Raw genomic sequence first — 22764 nt, 5'->3', positions numbered from 1 at the left:
TGGGTCAAGTGTCACACGGTGCCTAAAGCCATCGGCTGTATTCCTAGCCTTAAAGGCTTTCAGTCAGAAATATCAAACTGTCATGTCCTGGTTAGCTCAGACAACATGACAGTTGTGGCATGTATAAACCACCAAGGCAGAATTCAGGAGACTTCACCCTCAAAATGTATTGAGGATTTGGGAAATATCTGGCAAAGCAGAAATCAATCTATTTGCCTCAGTGGAGAATACTCACTGTCCCCTCTGGTACTCGAAGTCCCAAGTTGTCAGGCAAAAAGAGGTGACCATGGATGCTTCCAACACAGGTTGGGGGGCGGTGTGCAATGGACACCCAACTTTTGGCACCTGGACAGGTGTGAGGAGGGCGTGGCACATCAACCGCTTAGAGCTATTGGCTGTAAATTCTAGCCTTAAAGGCTTTCAGTCTGAAATAGTGAGCTGTCATGTCCTGGTTTGCTCAGTCAACATGACAGTTGTGGTATAAACAGCCAAGGCGGAATTCATTCACCGCCACTGTCGAGAATGACGCGTCACCCCCTCCTATGGAGCGAGCATCATCTCTCCCTGAGAGTGACATATGTCCCAGGCTGCCTGAATTACTGTGCACGTCTACTGTTACGCTAAGGGGCGATACCGGGCGAATGGAGACTTCATCCTCAAACTATACTGAGGATTTGGGAAATATTCAGCAAAGCAGAAATCAATCTATTTGCTTAAGTGGAGAATGCCCACTATCCCCTCTGTTCTTCGAAGTCCCAAGCCCCGCTGGGAAGGGATGCAATGGCACACAAATGGCCGGTGAAAAACAAATATGCATTTCCTCTAGTATACCTGATCCACTCTGCCATATGCAAAGTCTGAGAGGACAAGGAAACGTTCTATTAGTTGCACCGAAATGATGGAGTTGCTGTACAGCTCACCATAGGAAATACCACTGAGGAGGGATCTCCTCTCTCAGGCACACAATTTGGAATCCCCAGCCCCAGCTGTGGAACCTGCATGTGTGGCTCCTGAATGGAGCATACTAAATGCACCAGAACTGACGTGTTCAGTCATAAACACCATTTTACAAGCCAGAGCACCGTCCACTAGATGCCTCTATGCACTAAAATGGAAGGTGTTCGCTGATTGGTGTCTCTCACACAGCAAGGACCCGGTAAACTACCCCATACATGAAATTTTAATATTTCTTCAAGAGCGATTAGACGCAGGACTCACCCCGTCAAAGCTCAAAGTGTATGTGGCAACTAGATCTGCGTATCACGCACATGAAACCGGCACCTCTATAGGCAAGTAGGATTTAATCATAAAGTTCCTTAAAGGAGCAAGACGATTAAACCCATCTCGGCAGGCTACAGTCCCGACTTGGGATTTAACTTTAGTCCTAAATGTTCACGCAGGGCCCCCCCTTCTAGCCTTTGGACTCTGTTGATTTGCTTATGCTCTCTATTAAGACCACACTACTGCTGGCTCTGGACTCAGAAAAACGGGTCGTTGACCTACATGCATTATCAGTCGACAATTCATGTCTGGAGGTTGGCCTGGTCTTTCAAGAGCCACTGTCAAACCCAGGAAAGGCTATTTACCCAAGGACCTGACCACACCCTTCAAAGCGCAGGTGGTTCATCTTCAGGCCTTCTCCCCTCCTCCATTTAATTCAGATGAGGATAAATCATTGCATTTGTTATGCCCTGTGCGGGTGCTACATACATACGTTGAGCATACTTGCCAGTGCAGACTGTCTGATCAGATCTTTGTATGCTATGGAGGATGTGCAAAAGGGATGTCCTTCTCCAAGCAAAGACTTTCTTACCCTGGCTTATGAATTGCAGGTTCAGACTTGTCCAATTGGTGTTAAGCACACTCAAATAGAGGCATGGCCTCCTCATGGGCATGGACGAATGGTGTGTTCTTACAAGACATATGTTTTGCAGCAGGATGGTCCTCGCAAAACACGTGCCCCCCTTTTAAGTATGGGCTCCACATCATTTACACAACTGCCTGCATTCAGGCTGTTATAATGCCATAAATCACAAGCACTTCATTATAAATAAACTCTCTTCCCGGCCGGGTTCATAAGGAGTAATTCATACTATATGGCTATAGCTCATATATTCATTATGAGTGCTCTCCTCCTGGCCATCATGAGGATCACTCACTGCGGCATACACATGTCGGTCACCGTCCCATAAGACTGCGCCGCCATGTTTCCTCTCTAGGAAGTTATGTCGTGTAGTGCGGCGTGATGGGATTCTGTTCCCCATATGCGTTAGTAACGCAATGTCAAGTGGACTGAAGTCGTAAGGTAATGTCTCGGTTACGTACGTAACCTCGGTTCCCTGAGACGAAGGAACGAGACATTACGAACGCTAGCCGCACCACAAGACTCAGAGTTCTTGAGGCACGAGCAATGCGCTCCTTGTTCTCAGTCAGAAATTCTGAGGAAATGGTGTCTGTGCACCTGTTTTATAGCGGTCAGTTTCATGCCAAAACAGGCTGGCTCAAACACCATAGCCAATATTAGAATATTGCTGTTATTGTAGAGAGGTTTCAAATAGGTCGTGTATGAAGGCACTCCCCATATGCGTAGGTAATGCAATGTCTTATTCCCTTCGTCTCAGGGAACCAAGGTTACGTACGTAACCGAGACGTTTTCCAAATACTTAGCATTTAAGAGCCATTTCTATCGGCGCCAAAACAGCTTTAACACTGCTGTGGCTGCACATGTAGGAGGTGATACAGCCTTGGCATGCAGTATTTCATTATATAGTTATCAGTGTCAGGATGTGCCCAGTCTTGTTGCTCACTTAAAGAACCATATGAAGGAAGGTCGTGCAGTTAAAGGGAACCTATTATGGCATTTACAATGTTCCTAATATTGTTTTGGGAGTCCCCAACAACAGATTTACATGCATGCAATGACAAAAAACACTTTTGTTGTCTTATAATATGCATTTATGTTTACCTGATTTGCTCACCGACTCCCAAATGATTCGTTCAACGACTAATTTTTCCAAACCCCTCCTTTGCGTGACGCTAATCTGCGGTGATTGGTCAGATGACCCAGTCAGTTGTGATTGGTATACTCTGTGCAGAGATTGTCGGAAACGGAACGCCCATCACCGCTTTGTAGTAAAAAAAAATCAAAATCAGAGAAGGAATTTGAGTTGATTTATGTTAGCGATCATAGCCCAAAGTTCGGTGGTAAACACCCAATCAGTTATTGTTTGCGTTAGCCCAACGCATAAACATATTGGTAAAGCACTGCATTACTACAAGTTATTGCTCTATTCTTTATGACAACTCAAACATTTCACATATTTCAAAAAAATTGACATTGGAGACCTAGAAGCTGCGCTGAGCGTAACTTACACAACACACACAAATACTTATTAAGCATGCTAAAAAACACATAAAAGCAACAATTATTAATAATACTTAAAGGTTGTGATTCGGAGGAGGAAGCTGATCCAAATAAACTTGGTACTGAACCTTCCTTCAGTATCAACCGGCTCGCGAATACATACTTGAAAGCATTCATGTTTGTAAAGCAATCGTCATTAAAATGACGCGAACACAGCACAAGGTTCGGGCTATACTTGTGTGGTATAGTTGTAAATATAAACTCTAGCCACTGATTCTTCACATGCTCGTCCCTGGGCAGTGAAAAAAAGGTCGCTTTTGATATGCACTTCAGAACACAGCGTCTTGTTGTCGACATGATGTTTTAAAGTTTTCCCTGGTGTCTGCGCGCGCAATGAGTGGGCGCGGCCAATTTGATAACTTTTCGTCTTGACGTCACAACGAAAAGGAAAATGACTCGTTGGAAAAACGATTCATTACATTGACTCAGAGTCAGTAACTTTTTTTACGGTGAACTTTCTTATTTAAAACTTTACAGGATGTTTTTGTTCACTTAAATCTATGTTACACACTACATGAAAGGTAATTTTCAAAATTCCATAATAGGTGCCCTTTAACTGTCCAGTGAGAGGGTGTAAAAGTGCTTTTCAAATAATGTCCTCTTTTACATCTCATATGTCTAGAAAGCACATGAACTGTTCAGTAAACAGCATTAGCGATTCACACGAAATACCGTCTGTTTCAACTGAGCAATGTCCTGCTGACCGGGATGCAAATACAGGTGAGTCAGAAGAAAGTGAAATGGGCTCGTTTCAAAATTGACGATTTGATTTGTATCTGAAATTACAAGGGCAGTTTCTTCACCCTGCGTCTACAATACAAAATATTCATGAATTGGGACAGACATATACTTTTAGTAAGCTACATTCGCTTCTGCAGAGTTTGTGGTTACCCATGGAGACTATTTCTCAAATCATTACTGCTGTAAAGGAATGAGACTTGTTTTCTGTTTGTCATAAGGGACCTATGCGAACAGAGTACTCAAGGAGTCAGACCTTTAAAAAAGTATTCAAATATGTTGAACCAAAAAGAATACTTTTAGGTAGAGATGAGAATCGGACAGAGCAATTTGCATACTATGTACCTGTGAAAGAGACATTGAAGTGTCTGTTAAATTCAGAGGTTTGGAGGAATTGCATTTTGATGCACCTGCCTGAAACAAACTCTACTGATGTACTTTGTGATTGCACAGATGGCCAAATACTGAAGTGCAGCGATTTCTCTCAAGACAACCCAATCTTGAATTAATAAAATTTTGTTTCATCTAAAAAATGTTTAAGGGATTGTTCACCCAAATATATATATAAAAAAAAAAAATAAATAAATAAAATGAAAATGTTGTCATCATTTTCTCACCCTCATGTTGTTCCAAACCTGTATAAATGTCCTTGTACTGCTGAACACAAAAGAAGATATTTTGAAGAATGTTTGTAACCAAACAGTTGTGGGGCACCATTGACTTCCAGGAAAAAAATACTATGGCATTCATGGTGCCCCACAACTGTTTGGTTACAAACATTCTTTTTAAAATAAAAATAAATGATCAAAAGCGTTCACACAATGTCTGCTCTCGCATCCATACAACACACGTGTCATGATGCTCTCATGAACAAGTGTTACAGATCAATAGTTTGGTAAATAATGTGGTAAATAGTTTTTTGCCCAAACAAAGCACTCATGTTGCTTCATAAAACTGAAGTTAAACCACTGGAGTCACATGATTGCTTTAATTATGTCTTAACTACCTTTCTGGGGCTTGAAAGTGTTCGTTGTGTAGCTGTCAATGGAGCTCTCAGATTTCATTAAATTCTTAATTTGTGTCCCTAAGATGAACTGAAGTCTTATGAGTTTGGAACTGACTGCAGCAGATCACAAATTATATATTTTATAGAATGTTACAATGCATAAAAGTTGACTAATAAATGACTTCCTTTACAGTGGTACTCTCTAAATAGTACACTAAAGTTGTGTTGTGGTTAAAGCTATAGTTCATCCAAAAATTTAAATTCTGTCATTACCCAGCAAACTTTGGTCTGACAGCAACGTCGTGTCCCTGGCCAAAAATAGTCGCAGTGGGATGACATAAATCGGTAAAAATATGTTACACCGAACAATTCCTAAAAATGCATTCAGATATATTTCATAACTTTCATTTTGGAACTTTTTTCAACCATGATGGATATTTCAGAGGGGTGTCTTTTCAATGGTCATTAAATGTCCAAATGGTTGCTGGGTATTTACTCACCCTCAAGAGGTTCCAAACTGGTTTCTTCTGCTGAACACAAAAGATATTTTGAAAAATATGGTTTACCAGACAGTTTCTTGTCCCTTTTGACTTCCATTGTATTTTTTTCCCATACTATGGAAGTCAATGGGCACCAGTAACTCTTTGGTTACCCACATGTTCAACAGAAGAAATTCCTACAGATTTGGAACAACTTGAGGGTGAGTAAATGATAACAATTAAAAAAATTGTAAACTAATGCTTTAGTCAGTGTATATTTATGAGCAACAAATTCAGTCATTCAATTCAATTAAGGTGCTTCTTCAGCATAAACCCAGAGAAAGGCACCAAATTTGAATCGAAGAAAGACAAAAAACAGCTCCCAGTGAACCCCCGAGTCCTTACACTCATAGCAGACCTTGCTGATCATGAATGGAGAGCAGATTAAGGTTGGACAAAAACTTTTTGACAGATGTCTGAAGATTACGTTGGCAATGAGAATGTTTTACAACTGTGTTATCTGGATTTACACTGAAAGATGCTTGAACTTTGAATGTCGAAAACTACATAAATGTGAGTCCTGTCCTCTAAGAAAGTTATTTTTGGCTTATATACTGTTTTGCACTTATGGTACTATACCAGTAATGATTTGCAGCCAACAAAACACTGTGTGTAACTAAAATAAAATGTAATTATTATTTTATTTTTGTATGTTATGCTTTTCATGTCCTTTCAATTTATATATTTAAGTTTTCCTACAGGAAGTTGTGTGCATCTGAAATTGTAAAAAAGCATTATGTTAATGCTTTCCAAGCTTTTGGTTCATGATTAATCCATTCTGTTAATAGAGTGGTGTGTTGTCTTGTTCAGGTTATTTAATATGTGGATTTCTGGTAAAGATTGCAATTGTTTGAAATGTTTGTTCTGCAAGTTGAAGCCAACAAGAAGTACATTCTTTTACTGCTGTTTTAAGAAGAATATGGTTGTCCAAAGTATGTATTTACTATGTAAACTTGTGGTATTTAAATAAAAAATTGTATTTGCTTTTCATACCAGTTCTGAATGTTATTTTATGGCAGCCAAAACTGCAAGTTTTTTACCGTAAATTTTACAGTTAACTTTTAAGTATACCATAAACAGAAGAACATTTTCGATCGTATTTTTTATGGTACATTTCTGTCAAACAGCTGCCAGTTTTTTACCGTAAATTTTACGGGAACTTTTTTTTACAGTGTAGGTTTTCAATGATGCAACAAATGCATCAATTTTTTAATGATGTACGTGGAATATGTTCATAGTTAATGTGATGAAGTACACCTACGTTTACTTAATTTACGTAATACATCTACAAACTAGAACTACTACTAGAAATCGGTTGGTTAAAATTAATTGTAATAATAGCTCAGAAAACTAGTGATACGTCTAGCATAATTTGTTTGCAGATGACACTTGTCTATATTCATACATTTATTCTTGTGGATTCTGGCTTAAAGGAATTGTTTGCCCAAAAATGTAAGTCCTGTCATCATTTGATCACCTTCATGCCATTCCAAACCCAAATTACTTTCTTGTGCAAAACACAAAAGGATATATTTAAAAAATAAATTGTGATGCCAAACAATAGCAGTTTATAATACACTTTAAAGCTTAAAAAGCACCCTAAATTAGCGCTAGCTATTATCATGCTCCCAGTTTTATTGTAGAAACAATAATTTTTGTTATTCTGGTATTTTACCAGTAACTATGGTTACTATGGTGAAATGTTGTATTAGCAGTGTAGCACATGAACATCTTGCTCAGAGTTCAGCTTGACATTTTAAAACGGTAGATTCAAGTTCACATGGCAACAAATACACACACACACACACACACACACACACATACTGGTTTCCATGTTGGATGGGGACCAACTTTATGACCATCACCTGTGGGGACCACCCTTTCTAAAGGTTCTAGAGGTATAAAAAAAATTAGGGATACTTACCATAGCATTGATAACTTATACACGCCTTCAAATATCTGAATTGATGAAGTAATGATTTGACCATGTGCAATGGGGACCTTTGAAACATCGAGTGGACATGTCTTATAGGGACCTACTTTGCATAATATTTGCATAATTCACACAACCTCCCATTTGATTTGTGGGGACCTAATTTGCATAATTCACACAGCCTCCCATTTGATTTGTGGGGACCTAGATATACTTATTGTTCTATCAATATTTGACAAATAATAAGCATTTATATAAAGTAAATCCTCAGATTGCATTTGTCCATTTGCCCTTAAAAATGGGTTGAATCTACAACCAAGTAGAATTAAAATATACATTGGTACAAAACTTCGATTAGTTAATGTGGAGAGATAGTGAGGCCTGCAAATGGTGCCAGTGATGCAAAGCTTCACTCTTGCATAGAATACCTATGGCTGGTTTCACAGACCTGGCTTAAGATAGTCTCAGACTAAAGTCCGTGTTTAAGCCGTTTTAACTGAAAGCACATCTTAAATTAAGTCCATTGTGTCCAAGTACCATTGTTTTGTCTCAAGACGCACACCAGTAATGTTTATTTCTAAGAAACGTTAAAAAAAGCTACTTAAATGTTCTAATTGAACTAAAGGCCTAATCCTGGTTTAATCTAAATCCTGTCTGTGAAACCAGGCCCTAGTGTTGTGCTTGTAATCATCTCCTCAACATGCAGAATATTTGTTTGGATCGATGGATTGTTCCTACGTTTGATTGGAATAGTAGTGTGATAGAAGTGGATTGTATGTGAATGGAGGACTGCATGCAAGTAGTGAATTATTTTCTGGATATTTTCCAACCCATTTCATAACCACAAGTCAAACATTCAAACCTTTCCACTTCAAACTATTCTTTCTATAATTGTAATTTTTCAGTCAACCTCCCAGCATCAGCTGCTACTCATTCACCTGATACGTATTTAAAAAAATCTACTACTAATTGAGCTTCAATACATTAATTTACATTACAATTGCTGAATTCAACTTTTATTGAGTTCAACTTAACAAAATAACTCAAATGGAGTCATACCTCAAAACAAAGTCCTGATATTAAAAGTATAAAAAAAAACATATATATAACTTTCACACATGCTTTCACATACATGTGGATTTAAACAAACTACAACCATAAAATAACTTTGTTCGACCAATGCTTTCCGACTGGTGGTCATCATAAAACATTTCAAATAAAGTTATTCTATAGCCTACACGTGTTTCTGTAGTTTTAAAGGGTTAGTAAACCCAAAAACATCTTTAACCTTTTAACATCTTGAACAAAACCTGCCATGACAGAGTTGGATCTTAACATTATTATTATTTGCACTGCAATTTCTTTTTGTAAGCTGTAATACGATTATAAATGTAAAATTTTACAGTCTTCCAATCGCGGTTCTTCAGCGCTCCTGGTTCAGCTTTCAAACATTTCTCACAGTCGCTCTTTGCTGGTACAGTGAGCGATGTGATGAATCGCTGCATGTGCCTTTCAACCGCCTGCACCTCTGTCTGCTGCCAGGGTGTCTTCTGGGTACTTTTACCTAAAAGTGGACAGAAAAAACTATTGAAATGAGAAAGTGTGTGTACTGGAATTCCAATCCAAAGTTCTAAATCCTATTATCAGTATTTATTAGGTCTGCCCTCTAATAGTTAACCACGATTTTATTAGTCGGTTAGTCGCAGGGAAACCCCCGCAGGAAATCATGCAGGCTGTGACGGACAGATCAATAACGGCAGTCGGCAGGAAATCCAAACATTCAGCCTATCAGTCATTGACCTTAAATATGGCTTATCACTTGAAACATGCGAGTAGTATTAACCTTACAAGTCGCTCACTCTAATGTGAACCTGATAAATGTGTTATTATTAGACTCATATCTGTGTGTGTGTGTGGAGAGACGCTTTACTGCAGTACATACAGGCGCGCGCCATCATTTTACTTACAATACTCTTGTCCTTTTATTCATATAGATAAGAGTAATGCAAACTGTAAAGGGTCAAATTTCATTTTCTATTATTTCTGTAAACTCAATAACTACAAAATGTTTTGCTTTTGTAAAATAATGAAAACAATCAGGATGTGCTTTCTGCTGTCTCAGTAAACTTGAGCGTCACAGAAATGAGCCGAAACTCAGCATATACTCACCTCACACACGATAAATATATCTATAGAAAGCTTGAAATGTCTGCTTTTAAAGGAACCAATTCAAGTGTAAAATAAATATTCTCAGATTATGTAATCCGTATGAAACGTGCATATATGCGCATCACTGTGGAGATGAGTCAGCATCGTTGACTTAATCTCTGCAGCCCAAAACATTACCAATAAATTATTACAATGTTTAGTAATGATGGTTCAATGTTTGCCGGTGCGCTGTGGAGCTTTATGTGTGCGCTTGAGCTGATTAGGCTTTATATTATATAGGCAATTAAAGGCTCATTATTATTAGTTAAGGCTTATTAGTATAAAAATGTGATTAGTAGTCATTCATTTTAAACTTAGTCAACTAGAAAAATCTTTAGTCAGCATCTATATTGCAAGAGAAATTATTTGCACTATCTATAAATAGAATTACACTGTCAATCAAACAGTGATTTTTACATTGTCACTTGGCCTGAAATGATCATTGGGGAAAAGGAAAATATATTAGGATCAATGTCTTGGCTGCAAGTAATTTTTATGCATCTATCCACTCAAACTTCTCCAGGAGATACCCTACGTTCACACCGCCGCCGCTCTGCCGCCCTGCCAGCGACGCCGTGGAAAGATTCGTGGACACTCTGATGTAGATCGAATACTTGGTCTTTTTAAAACTTTATTTAAAGGGGCCATAAAGCAAACAAGCACGTCAGTAGTTATTTTTGCAGAAAATTGATCAATGGAAAGAACTTAATTATAGTGACATGTTTGCTAATGAAATAAACCAATTAAAAGCCATTTGTGTGGTGTGGCTTTTGTGTTCATGGTTAAGTGCTATTCTAATTTGCATTCCCGCTGAAAAACAAGTGCTCTAGCGCAAAAACTTTGCCTATAAATAGTGTTGCGTGCCTTCTTATCAAATTCAATTAATCAATCTCTCCTCTATTTTGCTTGGGAAATAATGTGGTCGGAACCTAAAAGTAACTTGACTGCATTCTCTGGAATCCTCTCAAACGAAGCACTTCTACATTCCGATTGGTTGCCGCTGAACCACGTCATTGCTCATTACCATAAAGTTGACCTGATTTCAACTTCTCGCCGCTCTCACCGTCCAAGGCACGCCGCCCTCTCGGAGCTCGCCAGATAGTTATTCCTGATATTTCAATTATTAGAACAGCTACAGTTCCTACTAGTGCCACAAAGCACCTAGTAGATTCTAGCATCAACCAAGTAACCCTCTAAACAACCACAGATGGGTTCCTGAGCATTATGATATTGAAATTCATGTGTAGAGGAACAATTTAGTTGCAAAGTGTTCAAATCGCTAAAGTTTTGGTGGAAACGTATCAAAAGGGAAACAGCGAAAAACAAAATCAGCATTTAGTGATCTGGTCTGAGATCGGGGTATCAAAGTGCTCCTAAATTGTCTAATTTAGTCTTAGAAATGTGTAAAGAGTTCACCTTTGGAAGAAGGCCTCACAGCACTGGCTCCTGAAGGCATCTCTTCATCTGATGGTGGTCTGCGTGGTCTCTTGGGTGGTGGCGGCATGTCATTCCTCTCGGTAGGAGGAAGTGCCACCTCTGAAGATGGTTCTATGGAAAATAATCAAAGTTAAACTTTTTCAGAAAGATATACACTTTAAATGTACTATAGAATGCTGACAATTGTTGTGTTACAAATTTATTAAATGTTTAATTTAGGTTCCAATACAATAGTATATAAACTGAGAAAGTTTAGTAGACTGAATTTTGCATTTGAGTTATAAATGATGATTATATCAGAGTTTTCCAGCAAGAGATTCCTGCCAGTCCTGTTTCTCTCTATTGTAGGTTAAATGAGTCAGAATACTGAGACTCACTCTTTGGCTCAATCCCAATTCACCCCTTGGCCCTACCCCTCCGTTTTGCACGTTCACGTCTAGGGGTAGGGTGTCCCGAGTCTTGTTGAGATCGAGGGGTAGGGCGAAGGGGTAGGGCTACATAGCCCTTTTCAGAGGCACACTCCAAACGGAGGGCTACGAGAAAGTTCACAGAATGCATCGCGAATCACCGGCGAGATGCTTCACAAACGGTTAAACATTTAAATTTAGCCCCAGATGACACCACCATGCACTTTATTTACTCTTATGATAATAATAGAGTCATTTAAATCAAATCAAATCAAATCAAATCACTTTATTGTCACACTACCATGTACACAAGTGCAACAGTAGGTGAAATTCTTGTGTGCAGTTCCGAGCAACATAGCAGTCATGACAGTGACGAGACATATACCAATTACAATAAACAACATACTTACACAAAACAATTTACATATCAAATGTACACATACTTACACAAAACAATTTACAAATCAGATGTACACATACTTACACAACACAATTATATACAATGCAGAATATAGAACAGAATATACAATACAATACAATAAGTGGGAGTATATGAAATATATATGTGTATATATATATATATATAGCAGTTGTATTGAGGAGAATATGTTGACAGTCCAGTGTGAGATTATAGATTAATAAAGTGCAGTGCTAATTATTGATCCTGATAGATCAAGAGTTCAACAGTCTGATTGCTTGGGGAAAAAGCTATCATGTAGTCGGCTGGTGCGGGTCCTGATGCTGCGATACCGCCTGCCTGATGGTAGCAGTGAGAACAGCCCATGACTTGGGTGACTGGAGTCTCTGATGATCCTCCGAGCTTTTTTCACACACCGCCTGGTGTATATGTCCTGGAGGGAGGAAGCTCACCTCCGATGATGTTCCTGGCAGTTCGCACCACCCTTTGCAGGGCTTTGCAGTTGTGCTGCGGTGCTATTGCCGTACCAGGCGGTGATGCAGCCAGTCAGGATGCTCTCTACAGTGCTGGTGTAGAACCGTGTGAGGATGTGGTGGTTCATTCCAAACTTCCTCAGCCGTCTCAGGAAGAAGAGGCGCTGGTGAGCCTTCTTCACAACGGCCTCAGTGTGGACGGACCATGTGAGTTCCTCAGTAATGTGGACACCGAGGAACTTGAAGCTGCTGACTCTCTCCACCGGTGCTCCATTGATGGTGATGAAATGAAGAAATTGTATAATAAATTACCTTTCCGAAACAGAAAAGACATACATTTCGAGGAAGGAATGTTATATCATCATGTTTCCTCAAAGTTAAGAGAAGCTGCGCTGATTGTCAGTCGTTGTCATGTAGAAATCCTGTAAAAACTCTGTAACGTCAGAGCCATCGCCGACGACTGATGACGTATCGGGTTCATGAAGGACGACTGATGACGTGTCGGGTTCATGAAGGACGACTGATGACGTGTCGGGTTCATGAAGGACGACTGATGACGTGTCGGGTTCATGAAGGACGACTGATGACGTGTCGGGTTCATGAAGGACGACTGATGACGTGTCGGGTTCATGAAGGGTTGTTCCATTTTGTAGGGGAATATTTCAACCCCTTGGCCCTTGTAACTCTGTTTTAAGGGCCATGGTGTACACTCGAAAACAAGGGGTAGGGGCAAGGGATGAATTGGGATTGAGCCTTTGTCTTTATATGACTCTAGGAGCCCCTGTTCCAGTCGTTAAATAGTCAGGCTGAGTGGATTATCACCTATGCATCTGAATCACACTGCTATGCTGATGAGATCAGGGCTGGGGAATTTCCGTAACGAGCAGACTTCCGTACTTCATTTACATGCTTTGTTTCAGAGTGTCTCCACCTCTATGTAAATCCCTCCCCTTGAAAGGTATATAAACTACAAGGTACACTGCCTTAGTTAGACTAGACTGGGATGACTACAGCGATGCACAGCGAGTTCTCAAAGAATCCTGCTTGAAAGATATCCCAATGTCTCCTTGTCTCTGCTTCGACAAAGGAAAAGTTTCCAACAGACAATACACTGTGTTATTTATTACACTTACGCAATAATTATTTAAAATCATTAAAGTACAATAAACCCTAATCCTGTGCAATTCTTCATTATTGCAAGTATAATTGAACTGCATCTTTCCAGCAGACTAGAGTTGCACGATATACCGATACTAGAAAGGTATCGCGATACCCAGCTATTAAAATCGGTACGATATGAAATTTTATTAGTACCGGTACTTTAAGAGTGACAGCACTCTAAATAATAAGAGCAGTATTTCTTTATTTTGCGTCGATGTGTGACAGTCGGAGTCAGGACGTGTGTGCAGAGCTCTGCTTCCACTGTTTACATTCACTAATGAATGAAATCAGAACAGTAAAATATATACGCATAGCTGAAATATGCATGATGACAAAATAAAGCGCGGGACATGCTCGCGCTGCCGGACTCAGACCTGAAGAGCGCACAAACACACACGCCTTTCACACAGCATGTCATTGCCACTTCAGTTCTCTTTCGTGGATTATTTGGATTGAATAATCAAAATTCTAGGTAAAAATGTACGTTCTGGCAAGTATTCACGTAAACACAGTCAGGTATGTCTTTAGTGAATGTAAACCGTTTGTAAATATAAATCGTATGTGTTCCATTAGGAAACCTACGTGCAGGTCTTAAAGGGATAGTTCACTTTGAAATTAAATTTTGGTTTGTTTTAGCTTACCTCAAGGGCATCCCTGGGTGTCAAGGTGTCTTTGTTTCCGCAGTAGTTTCAATTTTGATATTTTTATGTCAAACCGTTCTTGTCTGTCAGTCATATAATGCAGGTCTATGGTCACTTCCTCAAAGAGCATGCAGAGAAGTCCAAATTAAACATGATTTAATGACTCGTAAATGTAAGTACACATTGATGGCCTAAGACACGAAACGAGCAGTTTGTGTGAGAAAACGAACACTATTTATATCGTTTTTACCTCTTGTAAACACAGCCACGTCCAAGTGATCTGAGGCAAAGAACGTATTGCCTGAGGGGCGGGCGCTCGGTCTTTTCCGGCAAGCGCCGGAAGGGATCTCTCGCGGCAGGTACGTCACTCATTGTTTACACAGAACAGAGATTGTAGGTAAGACGGCTAATTAAAATGGTACTAATTTGCGCTTATCTGGGATGTTTAAACCGTCGTAAAAGAAAACAATTAAAAAAAATAAAAAATAAAACAATTGTATGAGTGATGTACACGCGACGAGATCACTTCGGCGCATTCCGCGCTTTGCCGGAAAAGACCGAAGTGCCCGTGCCTTCAGATCACTTGGACGTGGCTGTGTTTACAAGAGGTAAAAACGATATAAATAGTGTTCGTTTTCTCACACAAACTGCTCGTTTCGTGTCTTAGGCCATCAATGTGTACTTACATTTACGAGTCATTAAATCATGTTTAATTTGGACTTCTCTGTGCATGCTCTTTGAGGAAGTGACCATAGACCTGCATTATATGACTGACAGACAAGAACGGTTTGACCTAAAAATATCAAAATTTAAACTACTGCGGAAACAAAGACACCTACATCTTGGATGCCCTTGAGGTAAGCTAAAACATACCAAAAATTAATTTCAAAGTGAACTATCCCTTTAAAGGGCCGGACCAGCAGCATAATATTCTGTTTAATTAATGTTGATGAAACAACAGAAAATAGACAATCACCCAATGCTTGACTGAATAAATGTATATATTTATTAAGAATCAGTCTATAATTAATTTATAGAGTGAAGACTTAATTTTTTCAGCTACAGTACTAGGTTTATTTAACAGTAGCATTCAAAAAAGAAATGAAGCACTGTTTATTTTATTTGTCTCTATTGTTTGTAATTTGCTTTTTTGCTTATTTTAAATAACAAAAATAGAATTAAATATCTATATTGTAATTATAAAATTACATTTAAAATATATTAAATAACTCGTTTCATGAAATAAGATTTTGGTCATCCCAACCTGTTCAGAATTGTGAAAGGTTAGCAAATGTTAACATGATTGATAATAATGCCAATGTTGCAAACATCTTTGTAAGGACGTACACACTGGCACTTGCTAATTATTATTATTCTTTTATTTAATAAAGGTAATGGTAAAAAAGCATTGAAGGAACAAAGTTAAGTTTTTTTTTTTATTATTAATTTATAAAACAATGAATTGTAAGTTCTGTCATATTTTTCAGTTACTTTTACTGTTTTCGTTTTTTCCCCATGGTATCGATATCGAGGTATTTTAGTCTGGTATCGTATCGAAGTCATAATTTTGGTATCGTGACAACACTACAGCAGACATTTAATCAAACATAAGCTCAAGCAAACTAAGACATGAAATAAAATGGTTAAATACTCAATCTGACATGGTTCGTTTAGTGCCATGACACAACCAACACGAGAAGAGAGCGGATCAGCTAGCATTTTACGACAAATTTGCTCGTTTCTCTTATGAAATATAATTTTTATAGTAGTAAACTCCACAAAAAATATTCACTCCAGAATAAATGTTTAGTGTAAGACATTTTGAAGAATAGCTTGGAGGCATTTGACTCATTACACAATGAGCAGTTTCAGTAAAAAACGTTTGTTCAGCATACTGAAGAATCTTTTTTAATGTTGGCTATGATGTTTCTTCACAAGTTAAGTGACTGAAAACTATGAATAACTGCAAAATCTAGTAGTGTATTTTGAAAGTAATACAAACCGTCAACAGTAGATGAACAGTGTCTCTCTTGTATGCTCCCGTCTTCCTCATCACAGTCAATAACTTTTTCTGTGGAAGTTCAAAGTACAGCTTAGCAATGGTAAAACACATGGTATATGAATAGATGGTAAACAGAAAATCAAACAAAAGTCAAATAAAACACACCATCAGGATCTATCCCAATTTCATCCAAGTTCTTGCCATGGAACTCAGCTAATCTTCCTTGCTCAAGAGCCATTAGAACTTTGCTGATCTTGGCAAGTTGCAGGGTCTTCTCAGGGAGTCGATAGAACTCACGATGGATTCTTATGTCGTGTCCAAGAAAGTTTGCCAGCTGGTCCATCTCTGTGTCAGTCATATTCAGCACAGTTGAAAGCGTTGCGGCATGCTTTCGCAGTCTTGTAGATGTCAGTGACTTGGGACACTTTGCGCCACACACCTTAGCAAAGCCACGGAGGCAGTCTGACCCTCGAAAATGTGTCATGGCTTCTGGTCTTGCAAACATATAGGGATTGTTTTTCAGAACCCCACAAGCCTCTCTCTGCTTAACAAGGAGTTCTAAGGCACATAGCATTTTTGGAGTCAGAAGAATTGGAACTGGTCGACCACGCTTTCCCCTTGTGATAACCCTTGTGAAGTGTCTGCAGAGTTTTTTTCCACTTCAGAGAGTGCCCAGTCCACATCCTCATGTGGATCAGAAGTGTCTCTTGATAGAAATGCAGACAAAGGCATGCTCGAAACCTCTCCTTCCCTGCGGCGGTTAAAGAGAATCATCTGGGCTAGACACACCTTTGCCAGCTCCATCCAGGCTTTAGTAGAGGGACTTTCAGAGAGTGTTTTGAACCACTTGTCTTGCACTTCACTGAGATATGTATGCATTTTCTGGACGTCTTCAGTAAAGGGCATGATAGTGGGCACATTCCACTTTGCTTCACTGATGTTCCTCAATGCTGTAGCTGAGATCATCTCGTTCCACTTGTTCTCATGGACTTCTAGAAACTCACTGGCGTTCTTAACAAGCTGTTTGTCATTTGAGATTAATCCCTGAGCTTTTAAGAGTTTGCTCACTTTAACCAGGGAATTCCCAAGCTTGTTTGCAAGCGATGGAATCATGAACTTGTCCGTTTCACTGTCATACCCACACGTATACTTCACAGCTTTGACAGTCTCCATGTACTTCTTTGGATTTACACAATCTTCCATCGTTTTTAAAGAGGTGACTCTCCTCGCCTTGTGAATCAACCTTCCCAATTCTCGCATCTTCTCCCGCACATTCTGTTTATTTTTGGCTGATAGCCCTCCTTTGTTCAACAAGTGCTGCCCAATTTCAGTAATTACTGTGTCATTTTTTATTATATCTGTGATTGGGTCAGGATTCATGGCACTGATTACTCCCCACAGTTGTTTGGTCATGTTTGAAGGCACAGGCCCGTGTATGTACACATGGACTGAACACGGTTTTTTCCTGGTTTGGGGGGACTGACTGAGGTTGAAGTCTACAAGAACGCATATGACGCCACAGGACCTTTCTTGTAAAAAGTCCTTGACAGTACGCACAATGCATGAAATCCTCTCCCTGTGCTTTTTAGGTGGTCGTTTAAATGGCACCAGTTCCCCATTTCCTGATTCCATAACAGCAGCATTGTGGGCATAGTTCCCTTTGTTGCGAATATAATCCAGCTGTTTTTTCTCTCTTTTGAACCTTTTGGAAAGCTTAGAGCTCTAGCCACATCAGATGTATTTGCATGTGAACTTTCTAGATGCCTTGCCATCTTAGCGTAAGGTTTGGAGCAATACAAGCAGTAATGTCTCTTGTTATACACTCTACCGCCATCTCTTTTTTGGTATGCATTAACAACTACGCAGTCTATTGTGTTCTGACTTGAACTGGGCTCTTCTACTGTTCCAGATGCTTTAGATGTAAGGCTGTGCATTTTGTCTGACGTTGTTGTGTCACAGTCAGGGAAGCTTACAGAGGCAGATTCATTCATATCCAGTTCATCAAGAAGCTGACGTTTTGTTGGGTTCAGTGTAAGGCTAACATCACTGTCACTGTCGGAAGTGGTATCTGGAACATAATTATCTGAACTCTCTGGTGTAGAATCAAAGAGCTCCCCAGAATCTTGAAGATCCATGTCTTTCATCTTAAATGAAAAAAAAAGAAATATTAAAAAGTTAATTAGAAATAGGTAGAACTGCTGCATTTAATTAATTGATCATTAACAGACATAAATTGGCAACTATTGTGATAATCAATGTACTGTTCAAGTATTGTTTTGTTTTAAATTTACAAGTTACATGTGATTATTTGCTGCTTCTTACTGTTTGTTATACTAAAGTTCTTAAGTGTAATAAAACGTTTTGGGCAGTTGATCTGACAAAAATAAGGACATCTGATGGGTTTTGGGTTTAATGTAAAGGGGATAGTGTTGTCAAAAATATCGATATATCGATACTGAAATATCTGAACGGTACCAATACTAATTTCCCGAAGTATCGATACTAGCCGAGCTGTCACTTTCACTTCTCTCCAAAGGTGCGTTGACAAACACCACACACACACACACACACACTCGTCTCATTCGCACTGGTTAAATAGCAAAAGTGAAGTGAATGTAAAGATGGCAAGTGCATGCGGCCTCAGCGACCAGTTTTGGTTGATAAAGAACACAGCAGGAGTGCTATCTGGAAATATTTTTGATATGAAGCCAGACATCCCAAGTCTCCCGGAAGTCTCCCACATATTGATAGCTTCTCCCTGATGCCCGCAAATTAGTTCAAATGTCCCGAATCTATAGCTCACATGCGAGACAGAACATACTGCGCGCATAACATAGATAGCGCGCACACAACATACATAGCGCGCGCACGGCAGAGAGGGAGAGAGCGAGAGACCTTATGAAAGCTAGTCAACCCCCTTAATATAGTGGCAGTTTTTTTCTCCGTGGTATCGAAAATGGTATCGAATATCGATATTTTTCAAGTTATATCGTATCGAAGTAAGAAATTCTAGTATCGTGACAATACTAAAAGGGGATGCAAATTTTTGATTTGATATTTTGTAGTCAAAATGATTTATCACATAAGAATATATTAATTACATAAATTATATTTCAATGAGTAATTGATAATGAGAATAAAATGTTGATGGCAGCTCTAAGCAAAATAACTGATCAATTAGAAATGACAATGATTACGTTTACATGCAACCAAATAATCCATTAGTAATCAGACTGACGGCTCAATCAGACTGAAAAGCCTTCATATGCAAACACCTTAATCATATGTAAAGAGTGAGCAGAGCGAGCTTCCATAGTAATGAACTCAAATTATGAATGCCCGTGCAGCCGTGCACATTTAACTTTCAGCTTTCAAATTATCGAGGATTTTAACATTTAAAAGAGAGGAGCAAAAGAGGGAAAAACTCCAACTTGTGCATGTAAACATAGCCACTGAGTCTCTTGTTGCGACTTGAGAACTTACCATGATACTTTTAGTCCTTCTCAGTCTTGGTACTAAAATGTCATTTTCATTTCGAGCTGTATCACAATCTGTAAAAAGAAAAGAAAACAGTATTTTACATTATTATAGTATTTGAAATGAAAAAATAAAAAGCATAAGAAAAAAACAATTATAATAATTATTCCTGGCCCGCAAACCTTGCTCACACACATCTGGATTAAAACCGGCTTCATGGGGACCCTTCACACACAACGTTATAGTTCCTTATGGGGACCAGTTTCATCAAATTCAGTCAAACTCTGTGCGCGCTCACACACACATCTGGATTAAAACCAGCTTCATGGGGACCTTTCACACACAACGTTATAGTTCCTTATGGGGACCAGTTTCATCAAATTCAAAACACAGGTTTGAACTCAAACACTGACTGAAAGTGTGTTGTGGGGACGTCGTGAGTGTCCATTTTAATGCAACAATTAACCCAGAAAAAAATCCTCGTGAAGGATAAAACTGGCCCTAAATACTCCACTACCACTAATCTACTGGACACATGTCGTAAAACATGTTTAATGTTGTTTAATGTACTAATTTACACCAGATACGCATCAAAATATGCTTACAAATCACTAAACCATGACAAAAACCTAAATCTTTAGTGATGAATGTGAACGTACCTGCTGAGGAGAGTTGATTTGAGCAGATTCATCATCCATCTGAGTCTCTGACTGGAGAGAAGGATCAGAGTTACTCGCTGTGCTGGTATTAACAGCAGCTGGTCATCTGTAAGAGACAACATTCAAAATGACAAGATATTAGAACATGGAAACACAAGAGAGAAATCTGAAACAGATACCACATGGTTTGAGAATGAGAGACAAATCAACTACATCTAAAACATGTATTCCTGTCCAGTCAAACTCTGTGCGTGCTCACACACACATCTGGATTAAAACCAGCTTCATGGGGACCTTTCACACACAACGTTATAGTTCCTTATGGGGACCAGTTTCATCAAATTCAGTCAAACTCTGTGCGCGCTCACACACACATCTGGATTAAAACCAGCTTCATGGGGACCTTTCACACACAACGTTATAGTTCCTTATGGGGACCAGTTTCATCAAATTGAAAACACAGGTTTGAACTCAAACACTGACTGAAAGTGTGTTGTGGGGACGTCGTGAGTGTCCATTTTAATGCAAAAATTAACCCAGAAAAAAATCCTCGTGAAGGATAAAACTGGCCCTAAATACTCCACTACCACTAATCTACTGGACACATGTCAGTAAAACATGTTTAATTTTTATGGTTTAATGTGGTTTAATGTACTAATTTACACCAGATACGCATCAAAATATGCTTACAAATCACTAAACCATGACAAAAACCTAAATCTTTAGTGATGAATGTGAACGTACCTGTTGAGGAGAGTTGATTTGAGCAGATTCATCATCCATCTGAGTCTCTGACTGGAGAGAAGGATCAGAGTTACTCGCTGTGCTGGTATTAACAGCAGCTGGTCATCTGTAAGAGACAACATTCAAAATGACAAGATATTAGAACATGGAAACACAAGAGAGAAATCTGAAACAGATACCACATGGTTTGAGAATGAGAGACAAATCAACTACATCTAAAACATGTATTCCTGTCCAGTCAAACTCTGTGCGGCTCACACACACATCTGGATTAAAACCAGCTTCATGGGGACCTTTCACACACAACGTTATAGTTCCTTATGGGGACCAGTTTCATCAAATTCAGTCAAACTCTGTGCGGCTCACACACACATCTGGATTAAAACCAGCTTCATGGGGACCTTTCACACACAACGTTATAGTTCCTTATGGGGACCAGTTTCATCAAATTCAAAACACAGGTTTGAACTCAAACACTGACTGAAAGTGTGTTGTGGGGACGTCGTGAGTGTCCATTTTAATGCAACAATTAACCCAGAAAAAAATCCTCGTGAAGGATAAAACTGGCCCTAAATACTCCACTACCACTAATCTACTGGACACATGTCGTAAAACATGTTTAATTTTTTATGGTTTAATGTGGTTTAATGTACTAATTTACACCAGATACGCATCAAAATATGCTTACAAATCACTAAACCATGACAAAAACCTAAATCTTTAGTGATGAATGTGAACGTACCTGTTGAGGAGAGTTGATTTGAGCAGATTCATCATCCATCTGAGTCTCTGACTGGAGAGAAGGATCAGAGTTACTCGCTGTGCTGGTATTAACAGCAGCGCTGGTCATCTGTAAGAGACAACATTCAAAATGACAAGATATTAGAACATGGAAACACAAGAGAGAAATCTGAAACAGATACCACATGGTTTGAGAATGAGAGACAAATCAACTACATCTAAAACATGTATTCCTGTCCAGTCAAACTCTGTCGCTCATGGACCACCAGCTTATAGTTCCTATGGGACCATCATCAATCAGCAACTCTGTGCCACCACATCTGGATTAAACCAGCTTCATGGGGACCTTTCACACACAACGTTATAGTTCCTTATGGGGACCAGTTTCATCAAATTCAAAACACAGGTTTGAACTCAAACACTGACTGAAAGTGTGTTGTGGGGACGTCGTGAGTGTCCATTTTAATGCAACAATTAACCCAGAAAAAAATCCTCGTGAAGGATAAAACTGGCCCTAAATACTCCACTACCACTAATCTACTGGACACATGTCGTAAAACATGTTTAATTTTTTATGGTTTAATGTGGTTTAATGTACTAATTTACACCAGATACGCATCAAAATATGCTTACAAATCACTAAACCATGACAAAAACCTAAATCTTTAGTGATGAATGTGAACGTACCTGTTGAGGAGAGTTGATTTGAGCAGATTCATCATCCATCTGAGTCTCTGACTGGAGAGAAGGATCAGA

General features: G+C 39.1%; 2 protein-coding genes across 2 annotated transcripts; both read right to left on the bottom strand.

The window, feature by feature from the left end:
• Positions 1-8282: 8282 nt before the first annotated feature.
• LOC127627120 (uncharacterized) lies at positions 8283-17783 on the bottom strand. Its single transcript, XM_052103370.1, has 4 exons — positions 16553-17783; positions 16388-16456; positions 11265-11396; positions 8283-9204 (listed from the first exon to the last, which is right to left on the bottom strand). The coding sequence occupies exons 1-4, from the start codon at positions 16959-16961 to the stop codon at positions 8984-8986; spliced, it is 831 nt and encodes a 276-aa protein (XP_051959330.1). The 5' UTR covers positions 16962-17783; the 3' UTR covers positions 8283-8983.
• Positions 17784-17883: 100 nt separating this feature from the next.
• Positions 17884-19918, bottom strand: LOC127627229 (uncharacterized). Its single transcript, XM_052103573.1, has 2 exons — positions 19871-19918; positions 17884-18531 (listed from the first exon to the last, which is right to left on the bottom strand). Exons 1-2 carry the CDS (start codon positions 19871-19873, stop codon positions 17884-17886), a joined length of 651 nt encoding a protein of 216 aa, XP_051959533.1. The 5' UTR covers positions 19874-19918.
• Between the last annotated feature and the right edge of the window lie 2846 nt (positions 19919-22764).

The sequence above is a fragment of the Xyrauchen texanus genome, chromosome 33 (assembly GCF_025860055.1).
Source record: "Xyrauchen texanus isolate HMW12.3.18 chromosome 33, RBS_HiC_50CHRs, whole genome shotgun sequence".
Taxonomy (NCBI): domain Eukaryota; kingdom Metazoa; phylum Chordata; class Actinopteri; order Cypriniformes; family Catostomidae; genus Xyrauchen; species Xyrauchen texanus.
The sequence above is the reverse complement of the archived record's forward strand: the minus strand, read 5'-3'. Positions and strand labels throughout refer to the sequence as shown.

Bases quoted from the DNA above. Each gene is read 5' to 3' on its own strand.
- LOC127627120 (XM_052103370.1), bottom strand. From the start codon at position 16,961: ATGCTATGTGCCTTAGAACTCCTTGTTAAGCAGAGAGAGGCTTGTGGG. The intron at 11,397-16,387 runs GTTTGTATTACT...TATTTTCCATAG, and splicing joins CTGTTCATCTACTGTTGACG to AACCATCTTCAGAGGTGGCA. The intron at 9,205-11,264 runs GTGAACTCTTTA...GTCCACTTTTAG, and splicing joins TGTGAGGCCTTCTTCCAAAG to GTAAAAGTACCCAGAAGACA.